We start from the raw sequence: 21,360 nt of genomic DNA on the forward strand, positions 1-21,360 counted from the left end.
CTGAAAATATTTAAACTATTTCTCATATTACATTTCATACCAATTATGTCATCCATAGTTACTGAAAGCTTTTGGTCTGATGGGGTAAATAGAATGGTTGTTATTTACAAACTTTGATTTCTAAAGGCTTAGGTCAAATAAGGACCTATAAGATTAGACTGGCACTTGACTGAATTTAGTGACTTCCAGCAAATTACTGCAGTCTTAATCTGTGAATGGGAAATAGTGTGTCTCATATTGTTTCAGAGGCTATGCTCTGTTTCAGCCAACTCATATCTCACTTAGGAGACACGAAGGGAAGGAAGTAACTGGACTGTCTGTCCCACTCAAATATCAACAACCTTCCACCAGAATTGTGGATTGTGGCTTGTCAGGAACTTGTGAAATGTTATCCGTCATGGAGACTATGAAATTGTTGAATGCAGGATAATGATTACGGTGTGTGCTCCATAGTCTACCTGGCCATGAGCAAGGTATGGTAGCCTACAATGTGCTCCTCCACGGCCTCCTCTCATGATTCATTAGAGGCACAACTTTACAGTATGTACTCCTGCATGTCTCTTTCCCGTCATGACTAGCGCCCTATATGTGGGCACTAGTCATGACGTGTGGACACTGCCACCTAGTGGATGCTTGCATCAGAAAAGCCACAATTTCTTTGATGTGATTTCATGTTTTATTTGAACATTTCCATCACATGCAGTAAACAGTCATCCTTTTCACTTACTTTGAAGAAAGCAGTCATTTTTGACCCTGAGAGAGGGTCAATCCTTCTCATTCCCCCCCAGTTGCTGCCCATTCTGGGGTGACCGCTGACTGGCCTCTACCATGAATCGTCTCATTCTCATACTGTTTTCACCATGACTGGAATTCTGTACGGCCCGTCACATGCCAAAGCATAAAGGGAGACGCACACCAGGTTATGTTTGTCTAGGTAGGCTATTTATTCATTGAGAATAAACTTCTAACAAGGAATGTCTATATAAATAAATGGCGAACGGCGTCGGTAGCAGGAAACCAAGCATGTGTCTCGGATCTCTCTTTGGCACCAGGTAGATTATAGGCCCCTCCTGCCAGACCTCATGTGTAATAAACAGATGAGATGAACAGAAATAAACAAAGGAGATAGGAAGGCCACCAGAGGTAGCCAAAGTTTAGACAGGGTTATTATCTGGGTGGCCCCCAGGGTTGGGGACATGATCCCCTCTCATTCGTCTTTTTATCTATCCTCCCTTCCTTCCTCGGTCTAGATGAAGAATGATGGAGCGGCAACAATGGGATAGGCTGTCCAGTGTTTTCTATTGATCAGTGGGAACTAGCTGGAGGACCGAGGAAGGAAGGAAGGGAGGATAGATAAAAAGACAGATGAGAAGAGTCCCATGTAACAAATCCAATGAGACAGACAGGGAGGTGGTCAACATCTGGTCATCGCAGATCAACCTGGTGGACCTGGTCAGGTCAAAGAGACAGAAAGACACACATGCTGAGGGCTCCCGCTTAAAGGTGAGTTGGTATTGTGCACTGTATTGTGACAGTGTTAATAAAAACAATCATGGAACATTTTGGTGATGGTGCTTGAGTCAGATGATTATTGGTGGATGTGTCCAATGGAAAGAAGACCTGGTAGGCTACATTACACTATCTACTCCAAGCTCACCTTTCTGCTGAAGGTGACTTCAAATGTTATCAGAAATTTCACAGGTGGTAGATTATTACAGTAGGCTATACACAGTGAAATATATTGTGGTGGAGAACTTCATCATATTTTTAGGTCTATGGGACTTAACTTTGGAGCTGCTCTTCGCAACCGCTTGGGGCGCCGTTTTTCACTACAATAAGTTCCGACTCTTATTTTGAAGGATAGGAGAATGGTTCCACTCTGCTGAAGTGTCACTTACCTTCTCTTTTTCCCGCGTGAAGTTCGTACTAGTAAGCGCTCGGCTGTAAGTTAACGAACGCTCAGTTACTTACTGTCTGACATTTTTTTGGAGATGTAAAACATCGAGAAATTGTCGGATAATGGTCTACTCATAGCGATAATAAAGCCTATATCTGTCGGCTACGAGGTGATTGAATTCCAGAAGGTAAATATCCAGGGTGAGGATATTTTATAAGGTAGGCTAGCAAGAGTCTGTGCATGTAAACGTCTGTCTTAGCGTTTACGTTACCAACATTACATTAGCTTGTTCCACTGAGCTAAAATATAATAGATAGCCTAAAGTCAAACCTACAAGTTTGGTTCACAGGGAATTGATGTGTGACGGTCAACAACTCGCATGCTAGTTAGTTTGGATAGAAGCAGTGTGTGTCGTTCCTCTACAGAAAGTGACGTTATTCGCTTGCTCCAAGATCATGAGGAACAACAAGCGCTAATGTTACACTCTAACTTTATACAACATAGTTGGGCATGGTATGCTATTGCAAGGGCAAAGAAAGTTAGCTGGGTTACTTTAATCTTAAAAACAGAGATTAAATGTGCATTATATAAATTGTACACATTGCGATACTCAAATAACCTCTTTAAGATTGTTACAACTATGCAACTCTTGTCAATGATGGTGTGTGTATTATGGTAACCTGCTAGATAAATAAACATGATTGATAAAAAACATCAGTTACATATAACTTGTCTATCACGTTTTAGGATGTCTTCAACTCCCACCATTTCTCCTGTCCTGTTTCTGGACTGTAAAGGAGAGCAGATGCGATTCTACATTCGGCCGGGTCCAGCAAAAGCCCAACTTCATGACATGATTACTGCTGGGGGTGGGTGTCTAACCCGTCTGCGAGAACCTGGTGCCATTCTGCTTGCAGATCCGAAGGAGATGAAGGGCATCACCAGCAACAGTGGAGAACTTTATATCTCTACCCAGTACATTTGGGACTGTGTGAAGAAGAACCAGCAATTGGATGAAATGAATTACAGGCTGAGCACCACACAAAACATGCAGACGAGATCATTGCGATCTAAAGAAGGAGCGGTTGGGCGAATGGGTTACACAACAGATGAGGACGAGGCAATTTTGAACTACATATCAAAGCGTCTGAAAGAGGCACGAGGCAACAGTGTATGGCAGCTTATGGAAAAGCAGAAGATTACATCCCACAGCTGGCAGTCTATGAAAGACCGTTATCTCAAACACTTGATGAATAGGCCACCAAAGGCCAAGATAGGGCAACTGAAGTTTGTGTCCACGCCTGAGCCTTACAAAGATACTACACAGCAAGTGCTATTGGATAATGACATCCCTGTTAATGAGCCTGCCACCTTGTCTGGAGCTGATTCGGCTGTAGTTCAAGAGGTAGCCGTAGATGATCCTCCAGAAGAAAGGCCTGAATGTCCCGCAGAAGAGGCTCTAGATGGAGATGGAATAGCAACTCTTACTACTGGACAACAGACATCGGGAGAATGCCGTGAGGGAGACATGGAAGCAGTGCTTGATGATGAACACAGAGAACCCTCTACTAAGAGGTCCAGACCTGATGCAGATGAAAGGGGTGGAAATCAAGGGATGAGTGGTGAGTTCTGCACTATGTAAGCTTAAATGTAAAATTAGTTGCAGTTGCATTTTTTGGTATGTGTTGGATGTTTTATTGTTTTGTTGGATGTGTTGATATTTTTTATTTTATCTATACCCATTGTAATGGGGTTTGTCCATCTGTGTGCCCTCTTGACTGTTTGAATCTTTTATAATAACGTCTTGTGAAATACAGGTCCTGGGAATGAGTTGACCCCTAACAAAGGAGGTTTGCAATCATCAAAAACATCGACACCAACCAAAAGAGGACTGGGTATTCTTGACAGGGCAGTGAGGGAATTTCGTAATTCACTTTGGGTAAGAGGCTCACCTGTTTTCTGTTTGATGTTTTGTTTAACTGTTCAGAGAAAACATTCGCCAAGAACATTCGCCACTGCTTGCCAAATTTGAACGTACCTCTGTATTCTCATATTTTGCTGAGGCACCAGATAAAAAAAAATGCTTGATGTTGTCTTTCATTCACTTTATATTTATTCAGTTAGACTGCTTGTTTGCTTCTGGGTGTATAAACTCTATGTATGTGTAAGCGCTACACTCCATGTGTGTATGACCACGCCACAACCCCACTCATATTCTTCAGGGCCTGTGTTCAGAAAGCAATTTCTGTTACTGTTAAGACATTTACTCTAAATTGCGTTAAACGTATCTAATTAAAAGTTTTCTCTTTAAAGCAATGAACATTACCGTATAACATTATTTAAATTCCGTTGACGTTACCATTCAAACGTACCTGTCCTCTTTATTTTTTTTTTATCTCTTGACCTTCGCGGTAGCCATTTGATGCCTACTCACCAGGACAGACCTCTCACCCATCAACCAATCACTGAGGTGCACTCACTCAATCATTGCAGACAAGCTCGTGCATGAGAATTGACATCAGCCATTCAATATTGACCGACGTTTACTGTCTTGGCAGTTCATGATACCATGCACTTTAGTACGGTTCCAAGGCCTTGTGGATTAAAAACAGCCCCACAATATCACAGCCTCTCCACCATAATTCTCATTAGGCAATAGGCATGGCATTCTTTTCAGTATAGTTATTCCTCTATGTACACCAAACACACCTAAAGTGTTTCTAACCAAAGAGCGCACTTTTTTTTTTTAAGAGACCACAATTCCAGAAAAAGTCACTGTGCCATTCAGTAACTCCTGCCATTTACAGGTGTAATTAAATGAGTGGAAAGGCTTTTACCTGGAATGCCCTCTAGCCTAATTAATCTATTAGCAGTGAGGTCACTTTTGAAGATTTTTGGGTGTACCTTTGATACCCTTTTCTTTAACTCTCCAACAGTGGTTGTAATCTCTTACCATCCTTCATACTGTGCGTGGGGGCAAGATAACCATGGGTCTTTGTCCAAGCTTGTTTGTCACATTTCCAGTTGATTAGAATTGTTTGTTGATAGATTGTTTTAACTGTAAATATGGCCATTTTCAAGTAAGTAACTAGTTTATATCCATTCCCTGAGTTAGACAAAATTACGATGGTGGGAACCGTGGATATAAAGATGTTGTCAGCAGCATGAAACAACTATAAAAGTATGATGGGCTATGTTATCATGTGCTACATTCAACTATGGGTTCAAATGCCTAAGCAATGGCCTATTCTAAAACTTCCATTTCCCTGATAGAATGTCATATTTCATGCACATCTTTGCAGTGAGAAGCTCTCCGTTCACTGCTGTAGTGAAAGTTAATTTTTTGTTGAGTGCGAAATGATGGGATAGTGGTAAGAAGCGGGGAAAGCTGTCTGTGGTGTTGGCACTCTTAAAGACCTTGGAGAGTCTGCTGTCATGTAAAGTCTTTGTAACTTTGGCATACAGGCCTAGCCTGGTCCTACCATACTCTCGTACATTCATAATGTACAAAGAGTCTGACCACTTTCCATTGCCAAGCGTGAACTTCCTCGAATGCGGACACTCTGTTGATGTTTAAAACTATTAGATCTGTCATAACAAATTGCTAACGTTTGATCGTGACGTGACATGCTCAAACTAGCGCATGACCTGAATGTCATTGTTCTCAGCCACTCCCTCTGTTCGCTGATTGGACCTGCACATTTTTGTGTTGAGAAAACCCGTAAATATACCGCAGACCCAGATGACGTAGTGAAGTGAAATGAAAACTAAGCGAAACTACAGTATGTAGGAAGGCGGAGCCAGGCTAATATAGGCCTATTGATGAGACTAGTATCATGAACAGTAAGATCACCCATTCTGTCAGCTTTTTCTGCTCATTGCTCTACTTGTGACCACAATGGAACCCTGCAAAATCCGTATTTGATTGGTCAGGCGTTCTTTGCATGCAAAAATTTGCATCAAAAGAGACTATTCGAAAGTGTTTTTCAACGCAACAAATGTTGTCCTCTCTGTGTATAGACTAATTATAATACATGTGTTTAATGTGTGGATTTTCGTGCAAATATTTTATTTGAAAAATCAAACTTGGTGTGTACGGGTCTTCACACTGGTGAATTTAGGAGAAGTGACTAAAATAGAAATGTTTTTAAAAGAAATGGAAATGAATCTGATTCATCTGAGACCATTAAGACATACAGCTACAGCATGTTTTTTTTCTTAATTGTGAATTAATAAACATCCTTTGGAGGGTTGTAATTGGAATAATTGTTCTACATTCTATTGAGATGAATGACCTGGAGAGAAGAGCTACTTTATGTTCCATACATCCTTGCTATTGAGTGACTGTTCGCCAACATGTTGTACTTTGTTAATTGGCTTTAACTTTTTTGTTTTAGAATGAAGATAACGGTCAGCCTCAGATTACTGCCTCTAACCTTTCACAGTCAGACAGTGAAACTGAGATATTTCATGAGGCTATGGAACAAGTGACTGATTCACCTCCACAACAGAAGAAAAGTATGGAATCGGAATGTGATAGTCATATGACTGCTGAGGCTGGGAAGAGCACGAAGACTTGTAATGTAAAGCAAAGTTCCTGCAGGAGCCACCTGTTCCTGCTGGAGGGTGAGTCACAAGAGGATGACTTTAGCCAGACCCCACAAGAGGAGGGCTGTGCTCCACACCCTGTGAATTTGGAAGGAGAGAGGTTAGTCTTGGACTTGATTAAGGATTCCAGTAATAACCTGCTTGACGTTGCTAAAGCACTGCTAAAGACTAGCGGTGACGTTACATTAGCTCAGCACCACCTTCTGCAGGGGACATTTCCTCTGCCAATGTGGAGTCAGAGGGAGGACCAACTTCTGCTGTCAGCAGATCCACTCTCCAAGTGTCAACTCGAGGAGAAGTACGGAAAGGATGGTGTATCTATCCGAGTCTCTTTTCTAAAAGCAGAATGACTTGAATCTGTTTTATTCATGGCAAATATCAGTCAACTTTCAGTTATTGCTAAGTTTGTGTATTATTTTGTCTTTAAATGGTATATTGTACAGTGGAGTTTCAAACAAATAAAAAACATCTGATATTTTTGATGGAAAAAATGCATTGCTCTCCAATTTTTATTGTACAACATCCTATTCAGGAACTTCATTCATAGAACTGGCCACTGAGATCATGATCATGAACATTGTTAACGAGAGTGACAGTCTATGAGCGATGATATATGCATGAGATTCGCGTTTTTTGTGGCAAAGCATTTTTGGTCCAACCGACGCTCCGTGACTTGGAATCGCGTGAAGAAGAGGTAACGTTACTTGTAGTGTTGACACAATTTGGAGAGTTGTCTTGAAAGGAAACCGGCTCAGTTCACTGAGCAGGCTGCGTCCTCACTTTGTACATAAACAACTGATGAAACGTGCACGGTTTTAGATTCCTGCATCATTTTCCCAAGGCCCTTGGTGAGTATACTTTGCTAGGAGCTAAGCAAGTAGCTGTTACTATGAGGCTAAGCAGAGCTTCAATGGCTGTCACTGTCATGGAGTGACTAACGTTAAATCATTGACACCCTGGAAAGTATCCTTCGCCAGCCAGCGAAAACCCTGTTAGAGTTGTACGCTTAGTGTCGGTTACTGTTTGACCTCAGTTGAATCAAGGAGCTGTGTCTGAAATAGGTCTGCATTCCGAAAGCTACAAGTTAGCCTGCTTGCTAGCTGCCGCCTAGCTACTGATGTTGCTGTTATCAGTCTCACTCCCAACATCATGTAATATTACAAGATCCAGGGAGGGAAAGCAAGCAAGATTCGAAACGCTGACAATAGTTTAATGTGTAGAACTAGTGGTTTTAGCGACCTTAATGCCAGACCATTTGTAAGACAACATTTACCATAATGTTACAAGATACGAGCTGTCATAGAATTAATGTTAGAGCAATATCGTAAATAATCATTGTCTGGTCTAGTGTCTAATTTGAAGGGTAACCTAACAATGTCATCTTTCCAAAATGAACGCGCAATTCATTCTTTGCAATGCAAGCGTTTCGACTGGTCAGTTATTCGTAGGTTTACACTGCGATGTCATATGGGATGGGGGCAGTCCTAGGTAATATTACAGCCTTAAACCACACGATTGGAGAACCAACATGATGTTGGTGTAACTAGATGAACGTTTGGTAGGTGATTTGCGATATAAGAGCTACTTAAAAGTTCGTGTTATTATCAGTCACTTTTCCCATTTAGGGCTATTTTCCTTTCTCACTGAAATCATCGTGGAACTTATCTTTTACCTTTTGTGAAGTTCAAAACATCTGTTTTCTGCGTGTTTCTCCCAGAAGCTATAACAAAGGAGCAACATGAGCTCAAAGGGAGGAGGTACAGCCTTGAGCCGTCGTAACTACCGTCTAGCCTCCGACACTGAGAAACCCAAAGCCACAGGTGAGCTCCTGCTATGCTCTATGATCTGTGTGATGTCAGGAAGTCACATACTTTCTCCTGTGCACACGTATCTCCTCTCCTGAGGATGGCAAGCAGAATCTTATTTCCACGTTTCCTCTTATCCATGAAACAATCTGACGGTTTTGTTTGTTTGTTTGTTTGTTTATTTCTTTCTTTTTTTCTTTCAAGTCCATTTGATGAATATAATCAGGCTGTCTTTAAATGTGCCCCTTTCAGTGATAGTACTTTACAGCAAATACAATAGCTCTTTAACTGTATGGTTTGAATTGGAATCTGTTGATTACAGGAACTACACTAGCAAATTGCAAATACTCTCTTAGATTATTTGCCATTTTTCTCTACTTTGGTGTTCTCAGGTTTTGAATTTAATTGTATTGAGATATGTGCTTTAATCGGAAGGCTACACCTAACATGAGTGATCATTGTCTGTGATGGGGAATACCTTTTTATGTGTCCGGCAGAGTTTAAAGAGACAAAGATATTCCAATAATACTTTCATCTATTGAAACTTAGTATTATGATGAGTAGAAGAAGTATGTTTCCAATCTAGGATGGCTAGGTAAACAGCTGCAAAGCACCCTGAATCCGCGGAGGGGGCAGGCAATTCTGTGGCACACTAAACCCACTAAAGGGGAAGCCTCAAACGCTAGAACCTTGAGGTCAAATTCAACACTCTTCATCAGTGGTTCCAGTGCTCTCCATTCCTGCAATAGTTTTGGATCTTTCAAGAGGGGTCTTAAGGCATATCTGTTCAACATGCACTTACTCTATTAAGAACTTCTTATGGGTTATGGTTTGTGTAATATAGTTTATTTTTCCCCCATTAGGCCATTGATTGAATTGGCATTGTTATTTATTATTGCTATTCTCCTTAATGTAGCCTTACCATGCCATAGTTGATTATTATATGATTGATTGAATGACTTAACTGTTCATTTGCTGTTCTCCTTTATATTCATTGTTTATTTTCATTAGCTTATTGCTTGCATTTATATTGTTTATCTCCCCATTGTAGTCTGATCAACTTTTTAAAAAATTGTTCACTGTTAAATTAGTTATTTTATTGCTTTTATTTGGATGTCGTTTTGGACAAAGGTGTCTGCCAAATAGCCATAACCATAACCATAACTATCAAAGGACTCACATATAACTTGGAACAATAATGGCTTGTGTAAAGTGTTGTACTGGGTAAAACTCATAACTGGATTTCATGTTTAGAAGTGTCTGGCCTGGTTTTTGCAGAGATATAAGCTATGCCTGTGCTCCTTGTAGGAATTGTGAATGAGAAGCTGCTGAGTGACTACCTGCACCATGTATTCCCCAGATATGGACTCACATCAGCTGCTTACAGGTTCAGTTGGATTGCAAACTGTTTTAAAACACTTTAAAGACAGATTCACAACATTTCACAGAAAATAGCAATGTAGCAACAACTGACTCACAATACGACAAAACACAATATTATTTCAAGATTAACCTTTTTAAAAGTATTTCTGGGCTTTTTGCCTTTTATTGATCCAGGGCAGTGAAGAGTGACAGGAAGCAAGTGGGAGAGAAAGATGGGGTGCAGAAGCATGCACAATATTCTGTGATGTCTGGTGACCTTCTGTCATAAGAATGGATATTATGATGAATGCATCATTGAACTATATCATAAAATAAGCCATTATATGGAGTTAATAGAGGAATTTAATGAGTTAATGAAATCTGATTGTTCGGGAAGCATCAGAATACATTATTATTTACACTACAAGGTATGTGGTCAAATGCATGTCAGACCACCTTGGCAAGTGGTGAGGGTTGAGATCATAGTGCGTCTTAGTGATTGTTTACACTTGTAATTAGAATGGACCAGTCATGAACAGATCACCCAGGACACATTTGAATAACAAATGTAAAGAGGCTCAAATTCTTCAGAAATGGGTTACTGTGTCTGCCACTGTGTGCAGAAATGGGTGTAGTGGGTGGATGGGATCAGTTTGTTGTTTGCTTCCCCCTCCTTTATTCTTACGTCTTTATAGCCCATTTCCAAACCTTGAGCAGAGTCATGTTTCCCACTGCTCTATACATAGTGTATGAACCAAGCCAAAGGTAAGATGAGCCGTTGAAGCTGGCCTGGCCATGGTTTAGACTTCAGCTGCGCTTAACTTCGTAATCTGTGTGTGCTGGCCCTCAGCACAGTTCCCACTGAAGTATTTTTAACTGTTCTAGATACCTCCCTCTGTGCACATCAGAAAAATATGATGAAGCATTATATGATTTATTTAAGCGATTCAGAGGCCATCGTTACAAAGAAAAGCTTAAAATATAAAAATACAAACACAACTTGAATCTCTTTAAAAAGCTTGAAAGCTTGAACCTGTTGCATGGTTGCAGTGTACAGCTACAAATGTGCCTTATGGTGATGTTCAAGTGAGGCTGGGAATTATTGCATTCAAATAAAGACACATTTATTATTATGAGTAGTTACATATACGTAGATGTCCGCAAGGCATTTGTTTGAACTGATTTTTAAACGTTTTCTGTGGATAACAGCATTTTTATCGAAGACTTTGATTAGATATAGACTATTGAAGCAGCAAAAGCCTAGGTGATAATCCTGGCCAATTACATTTTGGGAGTGATCCGTATTACTGTCTGGTTCCAGGCAGCGGTTAATGTTTTCGCTTGGCGGAGGTCTGCGATCTCGGAGTGGTTTTCTAGTTGGATAAAGTAACTTTAACGTCAACACATGTTATTAAAAGAAAAATCCGACCAATTTTAACATCGAGTTCAGTTGATAATGTTCGCGGAATGCATGACATGGAAAACATCTCATCATTTGTGTCTGCATTTATTTATTTATCCAGTCATCTTTGGTTCAGTTCAGTAGTGTGCAGCAACCAGAAGTGGAAAACTCCAGGTTCAGAAAGTAGAAGTCAAATCATGTATTGGTTCTACCGGTGCAAGTAACACAGGTGATCTCATCAATTAGCTGCTCTACCTGGCTGAAGAGTTGTGCTAATTAGAATCAGCTGGTTTAAGTGAATAGACCTCTGAAGTTCGCCTACAAAAAAGCCACCATCTTTGCCCAAATAAAGAGATCCGGTATCTTGAGATTTTTTCTATGGGAAAATAACATGGGGATTTTCAATTATCGCACCTGTTAAACTCTCGCAGGGATGATGACATTGGAAATGCAGACGTTTTTCACTACACAGTTTTGTCCACTGCCGTCTAGTGGATACTGTGATCTTCGGTAGGTGAAGACGGCACACTTTGATCTTTGCTACCCCAGAGCTAACTTACCATGCAACTTGCCATAGGCAGTTAGCTTCAATTAACTCCCGGATCTCCTTATATGGGCAAAGATGGCAGCTTTGGATCCTTTTTGTAGGCGAACTTCAGAGGTCTATGGTTGGCACAGATATGTGGGAGGACTTGACTTTTCCACCTCTGGCAGCAACAGCTCTCAAACAGGAAACAGGTAGGCTGACAGTTCGGCTACAAACACAGGATTTATACTGTTCCTTCACAATTATTGAGTTGAACGCAATATTGTCATGACATTTTGAGTCTGTTAGGAGGCACTTTCGCCTTTAGCCAGCTAACTCACATCAGACAACACCAATTTTTTTTTCAGTTTTTTTCCGACAGTATTCTGTAAACATGATCAACTGAGCTCTGTGTTCAAATTCAATGGATTTCTCCTTAAATTCACAGGAAGCATTAGTTCACTTTAGCAACGTAAGGGAATGGTTCAACGACAGCTGACTTTAAGCTATAGATTTCCAAAGCTGCTTAATATAGCCTCTACATTTCTTGCCTTGTCCTCTGGCTGCTGAATGTTGGACTTTTCTTTTCGTGCATTGTCACTTTCTCTTTCACTCTTGCCGTATCCACATCAAAGACTGAATATTGTAGAACCATTAGTTCTGATGCTAATATTATTTTGATAGGGCATAGGCTTCAAATTATTGTAGCGTCAATTGGAAAATAAGTAGAATGTAGAAAAAATGGGGAAGCAGTCATGCTGTGAACTTCCGGTTTTAAAGGGGCATTGCGGCAAATGCAAGGGGCAACTACTGGTATGGCTGTCGTGGCTGCCATGAAAATCCAACCTGATGACAGATGTGGTGATGACATTGGCAGGGGTTAAGAGTAGCAGCAGCTTATTTACCACCTTTCATTTTGACTTAAGAGTTGTTTATTCATGTATACATATATGTATGTGTATGTGACGTTTTCTGATGACTTGGTTCTTCTGTGTAGGAAAACCTTAACTTTCCCAGACCTGGAAGCCCATTTGGAGCACCTGCTATCAGAGGGCGAGCTCACAGAAGACAGCAGAGGTCAGATTCTTGTTCAGAAATGTGCCCTGGCCTAAACAAGAACGTGTCTTACATCCAGATCACCTCAGCATGTTCTTGATATGAAAAATGAATCTTCATTTTCTCCTTAGGGATCCAGTGAATGCCTGTAGTCTGATCCTTCCCTAACACTTGATCCTGCCCTAAATGTAACACCATAGTGTAGCCACAATTTTTCAACATGGTGGGGATGACTGGGGTCATAGTTGTAGTAATAGGAAAAAAATAGAGAATAGAAATGTAGAAAAAAAAGTTGAATCTTGCGGTCACCAAATCTAAAGCCAAAACCTGTAGAAGGATCATTCCACCTCAATTCAACAAATGCCTTCTGCTTGACCATCTCAGATTTGCTTCAAACTTTTACCACCTAAAGAGTAGTGTAACCTGCGTTGTGTGGAACCACCGCGGTCCAGCCCTGCACACGCCCGGACTCGAACCCGCGAACCAGCAGCACCTCGGATCGGGAGTCGAGCGCGCTAACAATCCAGCTAAAAGCCCAGGCTACTAGCTTTCATGCCATCAGTGCCCTGGAGGCGTCGGGGAGTGAGGTTTACTAACGTTCCACAGCACAGCTAACTAGCTGGCACCCGTTACACTCACCTCCCTAAACCTCACTCCCGAGCCGGGTCACGGCACCATTGTAACCTGCGTTGTGTGGAACCACCGCGGCGTTCCACAGCACAGCTAACTAGCTGGCACCCGTTACAGTAACTGGGGCAGCCGTGGTGTACTGGGTAGGGCTTGTAACCGGAGGGTTGCCGGTTCGATCCCCGACCAGTCCACCACGGCTGAAGTGCCCTTGAGCAAGGCACCTAACCCCTCACTGTTCCCCGAGCGCCGCTGGTTGGGCAGGCAGCTCACTGCTCTGGGTTAGTGTGTGATTCACCTCACTGTGTGTGTGCTGTGTGTGTTCACTAATTCGGTTAAATTGGGTTAAATGCAGAGAAACGAATTTCCCTCACGGGATCAAAAAAGTATATATTCTATTCTATTCTATTCTATTCTATTCTATTCAGTAACGTTCAATTAATTCGTATAGCTTGTCATACCTTTGTAATGGGGAGATGAAATATCATCCAAATTGATTATTTTTCAGTTTGTTTGTTACAATAATTCCAACACAAATGCAATATAGACACCTCTTAATTACTACTTTTCCAGACAGCTTAAACACATCTGTAGAGAGACATAACCATTTGCCATGTGTAATGGGGCACCCAATGTGGGGGTTTGAAAAATCTGCAATTTTTCTTCTGAGTTCACAAGATTGTAACACAGTCAGTATCAACACATACTGTACTGTATGTGGAATCTATAGGTAGCAATCATTATTCACAGAAAATCTGAAGTCTTTAGCATGAATACTTCTTGAGATAATGACATCTGAACTTTTCTGCAGATTTAGATGTGGCAAAAATCAGAAGGGGGGTACCAAGTTCAAAAATGTTTTTCTCTTGATGTATTAGGAATATCAAGCTAATATTTTGGCTAAGTTAGTTTAAATGGTTACTCTTTAGATGGTAAAAGTTTGAAGCAAATCTGAGATGGTCAAGCAGAAAGTTTCTCTGAAATCCGTTGAATTGATGTGGAATGACCCAGAAGTAACCCTACACACCCTGTTGGTGATGATGGATGTGTGGAGTATAATAGTGGCCCAATCATCAAAACCATGCATGTGCTTTTTGTCATATTGGCCTCTCCTCTTTTTTTTAATCTCCCAAAAGGCGTAGTGTGTGTGGTCACCACCAGGGTATGTCCTACCCCCTGGCCATGTCTCCAAAATCCTAGCACACCAGCAAGTGCCCATTTATTTCTAACAATCCTGTTTTGAAGGTCCTACATAATGTCCCGTTATGGGCAGGCTTTGCAGGATCATAATGTTTAAAATTGAGTAGTGGTGTTGTTGCCGTGGTTGTGTTTAGTTTGACTTTTGTTAGGGCTCTGGGTTGCAGTGTGAATATTTGTGTGCTATGTGCTGTCATTGTCTCTAGAAACAACAGCTTAAATAATATTATAATATGTTATTATTACTATTATTTAATATAATGTCAAAATGATTGTTTCAGTTGATGGTCAATTTAATTGTTATATTGGTACAGTATGTGAGTGCATACAATATTTGTTGAATTTTGTTAATGAATAGCTTCAATCATACTTCTTTCCTAACCCTTGTGGCAAAAAATGCCTAACAATAACCCCTCTCTTCTTTTCATCTTGCATATCTGTCTTTTCCCTTGCCCTTCAAGACCAGGCAGCTGAAGGCCGTCTTGGACCCTCTACGGTAGTGTTGGACCACACCAGTGGCTTTGAAGGCCTCCTCTTTGTTGATGATGATCTCCTTGGGGTAGGAAGAGATAGTTTTATGCAGAACTCTTTCACCAAGATAACTGGAAGTATATAATATGAAATACCTCTGATAAATGGTTTGAAATACAACTTTTACATGCATAATTCTGCTGTTTTATTAATGTTTTTGTTATTTCTTCTCCCATTTGAACTTAAGGTCATTGGCCACAGCAATTTCAGCTCCATCAGAGCTACCACTTGCGTATTCAAAGGTAATTCTGTGTCTCACAAACTTCAGTTGCAATTAAGTGAATTTGATAACATTGGCATTGCATATTAAATCAACATGTAAAATAGGTAACTTTGGGGTACATTCATGACATTTGCCTTTAAATCTAAACTGGTATGCTGCAATCTGGCAAGCTGTATCTTTGTATATCCTTCATTAAATTGTTTTTGGATCTTACGCACCACCAGTTGGATTACAGCCAAAGTCAAGGCGCTGATTCACCTTTGTATATCGTGCTGAAATACTCTACATTAATGATTAACCAATTCATCAACAGTGCACCAGTAATCACTGTGACACTGTGTTGTTTCGTTTTGTTTATTTCAAATGCTCTGCATTAAATCTGCATTAATCAATGCCAAGCTCTCCCTAAAAACAAAAGTCATTCTATACATTGCATATGTATAAATTATTGATGACTGACAGCTTTCTATGAATTTACCCCAATGAGTTGAGACATGAAGCATCCTCATTTTGCTTGTTTCTTTAATCACCTCCTTGCCTCTTTATCCCATCATGTGCTGCTTTATAGATATAGTATTAGCAGGGTTCCGTGTGATATGGAATTTCTGGAATATAATGGAATGGATGGATGCCAATTTTTGGATGTCATAGAATATCAGGATCTTGTTGTAGCAACTTAAAATGCACTTGCCAAAATATATTGCTTGAGTTGTGGTTAGCCCAACTTTGTTTATTTAATGCTCATTCATTTGTCTCTATTGTTATTATCTCCAAATCGCTCCTGAACGCTACGCTACGCAGTTGCTCTAAAAGTTTTGGTCGATATACAGTATTGTATAATTCAGTATATATCGTTCAGGTCATGGAATTTTTATTTTTTATTTTTTTGAAAGGGAAAAGTCATGAAATTTTACATTTCATTTAGAGTGGGAGCCCTGTATTAGTCCTGTGTTATTAATCTGTAATCCACTATTTAACAACTTGTGTGTGCACTTGTAGGGAAGTGGGTGTATGAGGTGCTCATTTCATCCCAGGGCCTGATGCAGATCGGGTGGTGCACTCTCAACTGCAGGTTCAATCAAGAGGTAAAGTCCCATGAAAATGAACTGGAATCAGACATGAAATCTTGATCAACCTAACATATGTCTTTTTTAGCAGTGAAAGTTCTAGTAGCAATGCTTCTCAGATTGCGACTACAAATACATGTACAATTACATTTATTCATTCAGCAGACTAGAATAATATCTCATTTACTCACCACTAATGTTGCTCAAGTTACTGACAACCAATCATTACAATTACTAGGAGAGAGAAAAAGTGATTGCTTCAGTGGGTGACGAAGTAAAATTCCAGAATCAGGTGCTCATCAGGATCAAAAAGAATTCAGGTCAAAAAGGAGAGAAAAGATCCGAGGCACTCCGATATATAAATAAAAGTCCTTTAATAAGGACCAGCCGACGTGTTTCGGTCGCTTTTGACCTTCTTCAGGGCATTATGACCGAAACGCGTCTGCTGGTCCAAAGTTTAATAAAGGACTTTTATTTATATATCGGAGTGCCTCGGATCTTTTCTCTCTTTTTTGACATTACAATTACTAGTTCATTTTTACTTGAACTGAACACAGTGCAGGATGTAAAAGGTAGATGTGTCGGGCGGTTGTGAGGAAGATGGAACAGCACTCAAAAATAAAGGTTGAAGATGGGAATTTATTGCTTTCCCAAATAAGGCCAGCAAAGGCAATAGCAGTTTTGAATGTTATCAAAAAAAAAGAGGAAAAATAATACACATTTCACTAAAGAAAGAGAAAACAAATGACTTGATAGTCAAAGAAAACTACGACAAAAGTCAAAACAATATCAAAGACTGTTTAGACACAAGACTACGCAACTAGTCACAAACTTGAGTAGAGCTATCAAGACTTACGTCTCTTCACAGGCAACTCTCTCTCCCCCCAGCAACTACAGGCATGGGTTTTAAATAGGGCCCTGATTGCACCCCTGTAATTGGACCATACCAATACATAACAGCACAGGGGTGTTTCAGCATGCCCAAAGACCAATACGAAGCACATACAGCCAACAAAGAGTCTACACATCTACACATCTACATTAGAGCATTCTGCTGAACTTGGCATAGGCCTAATCAAGTAGATCAACAACTTAAAACAGTCATCTCACACATTCAACAAACACGTACAAGTCAAAGCATATTTAAATGTTTCATAATAAGCAGCGCCTCGCTGCCGTGACGGTGGCGACTCGCCCCGTCACACAGGACAAGACAGCAAGCTCATATAGCCTGAACTGTCAAGGCTGGCCTGTTGATTTAATCATTGATTCATTGTGGCACAGGGTCTGGTGACATTGAACATAAACAGGAAGTTGGGGTGCATTTATCATTTGCTGTTGTGTACTATAGACCTCTGAAGTTCGCCTACAAAAAAGCTGCCGTCTTTGAGATCTGGTATCTAGAGTATAACATGAGGATTTTGAATTATCGCATCTGTTAAATTCTTGCGGGGACGTAAAAGTCTGAAATGCAGACGTTTTCCTGAGCACTGTATTCAGTGATTAGTTGTGTTAGAAATAACTAATTATTATATATATAAGGGATTACTCACAGGCTGTGGTGAAACTGCAGTATTTAGATACTGTGTTTGAAGACAATTGTGCGGCAATGAGTTCAGGGTTAGTGTGGGTACTGTGGAATTGGACATTCCACAATTTTCTTGTGGAATATGCAGATTTGAATATGTAATAGAAATTACCATTGAAATGTAAAACTGTGTGGCTAAATTGAGAATGGCAGATGATGTCACATCTCTAGCAGATCATGTGTGCTACATGACAAATTTGATGAAATGCAAAACCCTTTTTTTTGTCAGGAGGGTGTTGGTGATACCCCTGACTCATATGCCTATGATGGGAACAGAGTGCGCAAGTGGAATGTCACTACTACAAACTATGGAAAGGTGAGAATGTCACAGCAAATCATTATACAGTATGTTCCAGAAAGTTTGTTCTACTCAGAAAGCTCTTCAGTGCTAATCAACTGCTTTTCAGTGCTAATCAAATTTTATCTTGTAGTCATGGGCAGCAGGAGACATTGTCAGCTGTTTGATTGATTTGGATGAAGGCACTATAACATTTTGTTTGTAAGTGACATTTAATGGTACATTTTAAATAGAAACTTTTTTTTTTTGCTTCTTTCTCACAAAATTGTTCTTTATCGTTTGTTGTCTTTCTCTCTTTGTCAGAAATGGTCAGTCCCTGGGTACGGCCTTCAGTAACATTAAGATGGGACCTGGCATAGCATACTTTCCAGCCATCAGTCTGTCGTTCAAAGAGTCTGTGGCATTCAACTTTGGGAGCCGCCCTCTCAGATATCCTGACACACTTTATGGACTTCATGATTTTTTACCTGAACAATATGTGGTTGAAAGAGATACATATTAGGGAGAGCTATGAGGTATGGTGTTTCATATAGTGCTAATTATCGGACTGAATTAAGTATTTGTAATGCTTAAGGCTCTTTTATGCTTCTGCGTTGAATTAACGGTGTAGCCCCACAGAGGCCTATGCGTCGCTGTGTACCTCTCCAAGCCTTCCGCTGTTGCTTGACTGTGATTGGTTGACTTGCCCTGTGTGCTGATAGCCACCTGCTTCAAGCAGCCTGCTGTGGGGAGTAGCAACATGCTAGTTCACTGGCATAAGCTTAGCAAATATACTCAGACATATGATGGGGTTACGGGTTTGTATGGGGGCTAGTACTTTGTGGGCAGTTGTATGATTGTTTGCTTGCTAGCATAACATAAACTGGCAGGCAGACAACTTGCACTTATTTTCTGGTTACAATAAGTAGGTCATTGAAATGTACTGTGTCTATTTCTCGATAACTTTTACAAATCTAAGCAAGAAAACGCCAAACAAATAAGATTGATATTTCCTCTGGTGTTGGGATGAGCAGATTCACCTTGATGTTGGTCCCATTTACATGTTCAAGTAAGAACATAAGTACCCCTTATGTGATGCACGCATGACTAATATCTGACTAATCTGGTGTTTTGAGACTGCTTCCTTGACAAGGCTAGTGTCCACATATCCTGTGGAGGGCTACAGACCACTGCAGGACCCTCCTACTGCTGACCTTGTTAAAGCCAATAGGCTGCTGGGTTACATCAAAACTGTGCTGTCCACTACCATTGATACCCAGGTACATCTTTCAATGGCCATGGTTACATAACCCCTGTAAAGCACCATACTACCATAGAGAAAATGTATCTTAATCGTAAATCTTAATCGTAAAAGTAGCTTAATCACATTTGTCAAAAGTAGTTTCTTATTCTTCATTATGAGAATTAGTCTTTTTTTCGGCATTGTGCATTTTTTATCACTTTGGGTACAAACTTCTGGCATACTGCATATAAATGTAAGCCATTTTCTATATATGTTTATGCAGGAGGAGAGGCTTGTTGAGAAAGACAGCTCATTTTGGCAGCTTCAAGGAGAACCTACAGTTCTTGTCACCCTTGCCCACATTTTTAACTACTTTGCACCACTGATGGTATGTGAAACATTTTATCAGCACCATTTTTTCCTAATCAGGTACCATTTTGCAGTGGATAACCTGCATTTACTTTTATATTTGTTCATTTGGTTCACCTAAAGTGACTTGTAACTGAAGTTCAATGCAGGAAATAATCAAATTAATGTATTTGCCTCAATCTCAGTCGATAGAACATAGTGTGAAGCCGAAAGTAAAGCACTAAACTCAAATGCTAGGTAGATGAGAGGTCTATCTAGCACAAAAGGGCTATCTTTCTATACTGAAGTATCTACATATCTCACTATCTGCACCAGGGGTCACCAAACTAAAGCCCGCGAGCCGAGTCAGGCCCGCCACCCCCCTTTGACTGCCCCCCAGTCCCTCTGCCCCCCACTATGAGGCAATCCCCACAAGTCGTCATGGCCTCTATTTTTATATGGCTTTTTGGAAAATGATAACATCTGGTATTTGTTGATTTTTTTTCAGATAAAAATAGATTTTTAGTTATAAAATTAACTATTTATATTTGGCGAATTTTCGTCACCCGACATGCTCCAGATCAAGCAGTGACCAACAACGCACGTTTTCAAAGAACCAACGATTATTATCATAGAATTATGTTATATAGCTGACCTGGTCTCGGCCCCCCAACGCAGTCAACAACGATAATGTGGCCCCCATTTTGGCGACCCCTGATTTGTACAGTCTCAAATTACTGTAGTTTATCCGTGAGTAGTTGTAGAGAAGTGTGTCATTCGGAAGCTTCACATTAGCCAGATATTTTCCATGAGCCCTGCTCATGCCCTTTGGCTGCATTCAGATTCAAATGTAAGAGAATACAGGGCAAGATATGGATTGACTGACTGTAATTTTCTTTTCAAAATGTTTCCTCTTTTTTCAGTGTAAGGTATATCTAGTAGAGGATGTGTTGATGAACTTCCTGTTGGGGATCTTGGAGGGTGGGGGCTCAGTGGACGAACATCCTCTCATACAGCAGCTCCTGGACCTGTTTTGGCTGCTCATGGAGGTACTGCACCGGTACAATCTCTCTGCTGTGTACCTTACTGTGGAAATGATGACCATTTGCCTGAAAATGGTTCCCCTATGCGTCTTCAGTGATCATCAATTGTCTGATGTCGTTAAAAGATAAAATATGTTGTTTCCCCATGGTCACAAATCTTATTTCTGTCAAATGTTGTGACTGTACATGCTATATCCATAGATTACTTCAGTGCATTGCATGGTTTCCTATATAAACTGAAACCTTAGAAATGGAGGCACCTTGACTTTATATTTTGGTTCAATGTACATAATGGAGAGCTTGAGCTGGCAGTAGGAATGTTCTGAGTTTTTGTCTGTTTCACCATCAAAATTGTTTTGAGGATGTTCTAAAATCTTTCCCTTTTGAAAACAATAAGAGCCTGCATTTGTTCACTCATTTTCTCTCATACCCATTTCAGGACTATGAGGTGAATGAGTGCCTGAAACAACTGATGATGTCCCTCCTTCGGGCCTATCGGTTTTCTCCCATCATCCCTGACCTGGGGTTCCAGGTGAGGGGCTTTTCATTCTCAAAGCACT

General features: G+C 40.4%; 2 protein-coding genes across 3 annotated transcripts in view; both read left to right on the forward strand.

Annotated features, from left to right (window-relative positions):
• Positions 1-1,919: 1,919 nt before the first annotated feature.
• On the forward strand, positions 1,920-6,996 carry terf2ip (telomeric repeat binding factor 2, interacting protein). 2 transcript variants are annotated; one of them, XM_062544830.1, is made up of 4 exons: positions 1,920-2,115; positions 2,645-3,519; positions 3,715-3,836; positions 6,295-6,996. In XM_062544830.1, exons 2-4 carry the CDS (start codon positions 2,646-2,648, stop codon positions 6,853-6,855), a joined length of 1,557 nt encoding a protein of 518 aa, XP_062400814.1. In that variant the 5' UTR covers positions 1,920-2,115; position 2,645; the 3' UTR covers positions 6,856-6,996. The 2 variants fall into 2 exon arrangements, with proteins under 2 accessions (XP_062400814.1, XP_062400813.1); XM_062544829.1 differs by having other exon boundaries at positions 1,920-2,084.
• Positions 6,997-7,191: 195 nt separating this feature from the next.
• The window catches only part of LOC134092031 (E3 ubiquitin-protein ligase RNF123), a 96,389-nt gene continuing 82,220 nt past the window's right edge, over positions 7,192-21,360 (forward strand). Inside the window, exons 1-14 of the mRNA XM_062544832.1 lie at positions 7,192-7,353; positions 8,223-8,325; positions 9,619-9,697; positions 12,598-12,677; positions 14,942-15,039; positions 15,199-15,253; positions 16,234-16,319; positions 18,119-18,205; positions 18,321-18,388; positions 18,491-18,616; positions 19,332-19,446; positions 19,693-19,797; positions 20,681-20,806; positions 21,240-21,332. Coding sequence (XP_062400816.1) covers positions 8,244-8,325; positions 9,619-9,697; positions 12,598-12,677; positions 14,942-15,039; positions 15,199-15,253; positions 16,234-16,319; positions 18,119-18,205; positions 18,321-18,388; positions 18,491-18,616; positions 19,332-19,446; positions 19,693-19,797; positions 20,681-20,806; positions 21,240-21,332 — 1,200 coding nt within the window. The 5' untranslated portion in view covers positions 7,192-7,353; positions 8,223-8,243. The remainder of the gene's footprint in view (positions 7,354-8,222; positions 8,326-9,618; positions 9,698-12,597; positions 12,678-14,941; positions 15,040-15,198; positions 15,254-16,233; positions 16,320-18,118; positions 18,206-18,320; positions 18,389-18,490; positions 18,617-19,331; positions 19,447-19,692; positions 19,798-20,680; positions 20,807-21,239; positions 21,333-21,360) is intronic.

This window comes from Sardina pilchardus, chromosome 9 (assembly GCF_963854185.1).
Source record: "Sardina pilchardus chromosome 9, fSarPil1.1, whole genome shotgun sequence".
NCBI classification, from domain to species: domain Eukaryota; kingdom Metazoa; phylum Chordata; class Actinopteri; order Clupeiformes; family Clupeidae; genus Sardina; species Sardina pilchardus.

Bases quoted from the DNA above. Each gene is read 5' to 3' on its own strand.
- terf2ip (XM_062544830.1), top strand. From the start codon at position 2,646: ATGTCTTCAACTCCCACCATTTCTCCTGTCCTGTTTCTGGACTGTAAA. The intron at 3,520-3,714 runs GTGAGTTCTGCA...TGTGAAATACAG, and splicing joins TGGAAATCAAGGGATGAGTG to GTCCTGGGAATGAGTTGACC. The intron at 3,837-6,294 runs GTAAGAGGCTCA...TTTTTGTTTTAG, and splicing joins AATTTCGTAATTCACTTTGG to AATGAAGATAACGGTCAGCC.